General features: G+C 42.8%; 1 protein-coding gene across 1 annotated transcript in view; it reads left to right on the forward strand.

Annotated features, from left to right (window-relative positions):
* The window catches only part of fbln1 (fibulin 1), a 222,697-nt gene extending 219,479 nt beyond the window's left edge, over nt 1-3,218 (forward strand). Inside the window, exon 18 of the mRNA XM_061916854.1 lies at nt 2,718-3,218. Within this exon, the coding sequence (XP_061772838.1) occupies nt 2,718-2,857 (140 nt within the window). The 3' untranslated portion in view covers nt 2,858-3,218. The remainder of the gene's footprint in view (nt 1-2,717) is intronic.
* Nucleotides 3,219-7,055: the final 3,837 nt, after the last annotated feature.

A 7,055-nucleotide genomic window follows, 5' to 3' on the forward strand; every position in this document is an offset into this window, starting at 1 on the left:
AAATCCAGTTTCAAATAATAATAATTTAAAAAATATCAATGGCATATCAAATAAAATTTAAATAAAAATTGTATGCCTTTTTTTCTATTTGCAATCTTCTGAGGTAAATATCAATTTTTTTCCACAGGCTAATAATACATTTGAAAATAAAATAACAATAATGAATGAACCAAACATTCAAGCCTTGAATTAGCAAGAAAAATGCATGAATAAAACGTTAATTATTGGTCAGTTTGCTGGAAGTTTCCCGGAAGAGTTAGTGCTGCAAGGGGGTCTGGGTATTTGTTCTGTTGTGTTACGGTGCGGATGTTCACCCGAAATGTGTTTGTCATTCTTGTTTAGTGTGGGTTCACAGTGTGGCGCATATTTGTAACAGTGCTAAAGTTGTTTATACGGCCACCCTCAGTGTGACCTGTATGGCTGTTGACCAAGTATGCCTTGCATTTACTTGTGTGTGTGTGTGTGTGTGTGTGTAAAAGCCACAAATATAATGTGACACCCTGTTAGTAAGGAGGAAAAGCGGACGTGACGACAGGTTGTAGAGAACGCTAAACGCAGTGCCTTAAATGCATGCCCCCAATATGGTTGTCCAGGTGGAAATCGGTAGAAATTCGGGAGAATGGTTGCCCCGGGAGATTTTCGGGAGGGGCACTGAACTTCGGGAGGTTACCGGGAAAATTAGGAGGGTTGGCAAGTATGAGTATTAGCGGTGAATGCGGTGTTACAGCGGCACCGACGCTGTATAACACCGGCGGGCCAGCTCTAATGCTAAATTGATATTGCCTCAAGGGCCAATTAAATTACAGATTTGGCCCGCGGGTCAGGGTTTGACACCCATGACTTAACGTAATAATTACTAAGCCTAAGCCCTGTTTCAGCCACACTAAACCAGCGTTTAAGGTCTTCCCTCCTCGGACAATTTTTTACATGGGTAAGTGCGCCGAGTATTTCTTGAATATCTGGTTGTTAGCTTTCTATGGATAGTGACCGCCCTGAGATCGGTAGATTGTGAGTTCAAACCCCGGCTGAGTCATACCTGGGCTCTGTACCACGGATGTTGTTGTGGCTTGTTCAGCCCTTTAAGACGCTTGTGATTTAGGGCTATATAAAAAAACATTGATTGATTGATTGCTACCAGAGACTTTAAAAATTGGAGCCATTACCTCCCTGCTTGGTACTCTGCATCAAGGGTTGGAATTGGGGGTTAATTGCCAAAAATGATTCCCAGGCTGCTCACTGCTCCCCTCACCTTCCAAGGGGTGCTTCAGGGTGATGGGTCAAATGCAGAGAACAATTTCGCCACACTTAGCGTGTGTGTGACAATTATTGGTACTTAATTTTAACTCATTGATTGGTTACCGTGACAGTCGCTTGCTGTCGTCACTCGGGTTCAGTGGACCACCCAGGAAGGACATGCTTTTGAGCTGGTTTGACTCTTATTTTTTCAAATAAAGCTTGTCTTTAATGTAGGTCAGAACGCTTTGCAGCTGCTCCTTTCCACTGATCGCTCACGGTACGCTCTTTCAGCCGCCGTCGCCGTCGTCCACCTCTTTGGCTTGCTCTCTGTCGCTCTTTGATCGCTGTTCATCTGCTCCTGCAGGCTCTCCAACTCCTTCTTCGATCTCTCCTCCTTCTCCCCTTTTTTAAAGCAGGAGGAGATGAATTAATTGTGTGCCGGTGTGTGTGCCATGCACCTGATTTAGATTGTGGCGGCGTTGCTCCTAGCAAGCTCCGCCGCATCCTCCGCCTCCTTGCCGCCATCTTGGGCAGGGCTTCAGCGTACCCTGCCCCGCCGTCGGCCCTGTTGGCTCCGCTTCTCCACAGTTGCAAACTGAGTTCGGAGAGGAAGGGACGTCAGAAAGAACCCCGCCCACACAGGAAGTGACTTCAGAAAGAACGCGACACAGCCAGCTTCATTATAAAGCGTTTCGAAGCTAACCACTGGAAATATGGAGGCGAGTCACACATGAAGACCATAAGAGAAAATCATTGCAGCTATTCGGGATACAACACTCCTCAGACGGCAAGAGAACTTACCAATGTCCGGGTCAGCTGTGATTCTACTTACCGAAAAACTTTGTCCATTTGTCCAAGGAGAGACAACGAGAATGCGAGCTACCATGGATGTGATTAAAAAAAGGTAGCGTGTGCTTTGTATTACCTGGCCGTCGAGGGAAACATACGGAAAACATTGAGTTCTTTTGGACTGGCCATGTCTGTCGCGGACTCAACGTCTAGGTCCAGAGTATATAAAGTCATCAAAAGGAATGGACAATGAAGGTGAAGGTCAAAGAGTGAGGAGTGTCCTGACTAGATATCTAGATCCCTTCATTGATTGATGTTAAATGTTCTTTATCACATTGTTTACTTTCACATGTCCATTAAATATTTTATTAATTTATGAGGGGTCCGGTGTGATTCACTACCGAAGGGCCCCACAGGGCACTGGATTCCAGTTCATTGAAGTACCACAACACTGGATATTGTTCCGAAAAGTTAAAATTTAAGAACTTTCGCACAAAGCAACACCGGCTGACGGAGGGGCGGAAGGGTTCTTAAACGACCATTGCGGTTGTCTGGACAAGGAGAAGGTTAGGTGGGATTTACCCTGGATAGCCTTAGCTCAGGACAGAAGGGACCTTAATGCCACCTGACTGCAACCCAAAACCTACCCTCGAAATGTCCCGTCTTTGATGTTGTGTCTTTATCTCGTCTAGGTGTGGTCCGCCAGGTGAAGCAGCTGATCGGTCCACTGACGACGGTACTCAAACTGTCCATGCGCAACCTGACCATCCAGGGGGACTCGGGTCAGAACCTCATCAACGTTCACGTCTATGTCTCCGAGTTCTGGTTCTGAGAGCTGTAAGCCCACCGACTCTCAACACAATGGCCCGTATAAATGCCTCGGTCAGTTCTTTCGGGTGGGGGGCGGAGCCTTATAGTGATTACTTTTGACGGTTTCCGAGTTGAATGCTACCATGCTTTTGGTTCCATGACAGGCTCAGCCTGGAACGCACTTCTTCTGTGTTGCATCCGGCAAGTCTGAGCTAGAAAAGAAGAACGTTTACGTGTTACGAATGAAACGGGAGTTGGACATCCAGAAGGTCTTGAAAACAGGAAGTGCATGGTCACCTGTTGAATGATGCAACAGTACTTCTCATTTCACCTTTCCTTTTGATAATGTATTTTTTTCTATAAAATAAACAATATTTTACTTACTTTAGTGTATGCGTTCCTGATCAAGCGTGTTGCTGATCACATTTTAAGGAAAGTGCGGCACTAGCTACTGTAGCCAAGCATAACCTAACTTGTAGTCGAATCACATTTGCCTAGTGTGGTATGAGGTATGAGGTCATTATTGCATCATTGTGTCAAGGTTGTTTGGTGATGAACCCCAAGATGCGGAGATGGAGGCAGGCATGGAATGTGAAAACATGATCTAATTAAATACTAAGACAAAAACAAAAACAAAAGGGTACAAACACAAAGCGCGCACGAGGCGGTTAATCAAACAAAAGGAGCTAGCCTGGGAGCTAGAAAATAACGAACAGGAGCTTAGCAAGGAAGCTAGCGGGTAGTGAACAGGCAAACAGAAGTCGTACTTGTATAATGAAAAATGAAACTGAAGCAGGGAACAAAAAACAGTAAGCTACAAACATCAGCTGAATATAGCTTACCGCTACGCTGCAAAGACAAGGTACGACACGACAGGAGCGATAACAGATCACAAGAGCGACTAGACGTGACATCGACAACACAATACAATGATCCAGCAACTGACACAAGACAAAACAGGTACAATAGGAGCAGGCTGATTGACATCAGGTGTGACCAGATGCCAATCAGCCGCAGCTGAGTGAAAACAGGACACAGGGAGACGAACAGGAAGCTGAACCAAAATAAGAGCACTAGACAGGAACTAAGGACAGGAAACACTAAACACACAGAGGAGAAACTAAAACACAAACCAACTGTCAGTGGCAACTCTGACACATTGTTTTTGGAGCTAACAAGAGTTGATTGATAAAAACGGTTTTGCTCATAAAAATGTTATATTTAAATATGTTTTTCACTTTTGAACCATTCAGGAAAATGTGATTATAAGGGAAGTCAATGGTCCTAAACATAGTTGCCAGACAATTATTATTGTATTTGTACGATCATTTCACACTGTATAATGTATGATCAATACTTTCAAAAAGATTATTTAATTTTGAATCCTGGCCAGGTTTCATAAAATTAGCCTTAAAACGGACTGCCCAGCCTGATGGACACTTAAAGGCCTACTGAAATGAGATTTTCTTATTTAAACGGCGATAGCAGGTCCATTCTATGTGTCATACTTGATCATTTCGCGATATTGCCATATTTTTGCTATAAGTATTTAGTAGAGAACATCCACGATAAAGTTCGCAACTTTTGGTCGCTAATAGAAAAGCCTTGCCTTTACCGGAAGTCGCAGACGAGGATGTCACCTGTTGATGGCTCCTCACATCCTCACATTGTTTTTAATGGGAGCCTCCAACAAAAAGTAGTATTCGGACAAAAAAAACGACAATTTCTCCATTAATTTGAGCGAGCATGAAAGATTCGTGTTTGAGGATATTGATAGCGACGGACTAGAAAACAAAACAAAACAATACAAAAAAGAAACGCGATGGCATCGGGACGGATTCATATGATTTTAGACTCATTTACTAGGATAATTCTGGGAAATCCCTTATCTTTCTATTGTGTTGCTAGTGTTTTAGGGAGTTTAACAGTACCTGATAGTCGGAGTTGTGTGTCCACGGGTGTCTTGACGCCAGTGTCTCAAGGAATTCGACGGCAGCTTTATGGACGGCGCAAGCTCAGCTGATGTCCGGTAAGAAGCGACTTTTTACCACAATTTTCTCACCGAAATCTGCTGGTTGACATTCGGTCGGGATCCATGTTCGCTTGACCGCTGTGACCCATAGTATAGGAATTTTAAACAAGGAATCACCGTGTGTTTGTGTGGCTAAAGGCTAAAGCTTCCCAACTCCATCTTTCAACTTTGACTTCTCCAATATTAATTGAACAAATTGCAAAAGATTCAGGAACACAGATGTCCAAAAAACTGTATAATTATGCCGTTAAAGCAGACGACTTTTACCTGTGTGTGTGCGCAGCGCTCATACTTCCTAAAAACCTGTGACGTTCTGCGTAGACGTCATCATTACACGACGTTATGAAGACGAAACTCCCGGAAAATTTAAAATTGTAATTTAGTAAACTAAAAAGGCCATATTGGCATGTGTTGCAATGTTAATATTTCATCATTGATATATAAACTATCAGACTGTGTGGTCGGTAGTAGTGGCTTTCAGTAGGTCTTTAAAGGCCTACTGAAATGAGATTTTCTTATTCAAACGGGGATTGCAGGTCCATTCTATGTATCATACTTGATCATTTTGCGATATTGTTATATTTTTGCTATAAGTATTTAGTAGAGAACATCCACGATAAAGTTTGCAACTTTTGGTCGCTAACAGAAAAGCCTTGCCTTTACCGGAAGTCGCAGATATGACGTCACATGTTGATGGCTCCTCACATCCTCACATTGTTTTTAACGGGAGCCTCCAACAAAAAGTACTATTCGGACCAAGAAAACGACAATTTCCCCATTAATTTGAGCGAGGATGAAAGATTTGTGTTTGAGGATATTGATAGCGACGGACTAGAAAAAAAACCAAAAAAAACGGGATTGCATTGGGACGGATTCAGATTTTTTTAGACACATTTACTAGGATCATTCTGGGAAATCCCTTTTCTTTCTATTGTGTTGCTAGTGTTTTAGTGAGTTTAACAGTACCTGATAGTCGGAGTTGTGTGTCCACGGGTGTCTTGACATCAGTGTCTCAGGGAAGTCGACGGCAGCTTTATGGACGGCGCAAACTCAGCTGATCTCCAGTAAGAAGCGACTTTTTACCACAATTTTCTCACCGAAATCTGCTGGTTGACATTCGGTCGGAATCCATGTTCGCTTGACCGCTGTGATCCATAGTAAAGTTTCACCTCCAGGAATTTTAAACAAGGAATCACCGTGTGTTTGTGTGGCTAAAGGCTAAAGCTTCCCAACTCCATCTTTCTACTTTGACTTCTCCAATATTAATTGAACAAATTGCAAAAGATTCAGCAACACAGATGTCCAAAATACTGTGTAATTATGCCGTTAAAGCAGACGACATTTAGCTGTGTGTGCGTAGCACTCATAATTCCTAAAAACCCGTGACGTCTTGCGTAGACGTCATCATTACACGACGTTTTGAAGACGAAACTCCTGGAAAATTAACAATTTTAATTTAGTAAACTAAAAAGGCCGTATTGGCATGTGTTGCAATGTTAATATTTCATCATTGATATATAAACTATCAGACTGCATGGTCGGTAGTAGTGGCTTTCAGTAGGCCTTTAAAGGCCTACTGAAATGAGATTTTCTTATTCAAACGGAGATAGCAGGTCGATTGTATGTGTAATACTTGATCATTTCGCGATATTGTTATATTTTTGCTATAAGGATTTAGTAGAGAACATCCACGATAAAGTTCGCAACTTTTGGTCGCTAATAGAAAAGCCTTGCCTTTACCGGAAGTCGCAGACGAGGACGTCACCTGTTGATGGCTCCTCACATCCTCACATTGTTTTTAATGGGAGCCTCCAACAAAAAGAACTATTCGGACCGAGAAAACGACAATTTCCCCATTAATTTGAGTGAGGATGAAAGATTCGTGTTTGAGGATATTGATAGCGACGGACTAGAAAACAAAACAAAAAAACGGGATTGCATTGGGACGGATTCATATGTTTTTAGACACATTTACTAGGATCATTCTGGGAAATCCCTTATCTTTCTATTGTGTTGCTAGTGTTTTAGGGAGTTTAACAGTACCTGATACTCGGAGGTGTACGTCCAGGGGAGTCGACGGCAGCTATGGACGGCCCAAGCTCAGCTGATCTCCGGTAAGAACCGACTTTTTACCACAATTTTCTCACCGAAATCTGCTGATTGACTTTTGGTCGGGATACATGTTCAC

The sequence above is a fragment of the Nerophis ophidion genome, linkage group LG12 (assembly GCF_033978795.1).
Source record: "Nerophis ophidion isolate RoL-2023_Sa linkage group LG12, RoL_Noph_v1.0, whole genome shotgun sequence".
NCBI lineage: Eukaryota > Metazoa > Chordata > Actinopteri > Syngnathiformes > Syngnathidae > Nerophis > Nerophis ophidion.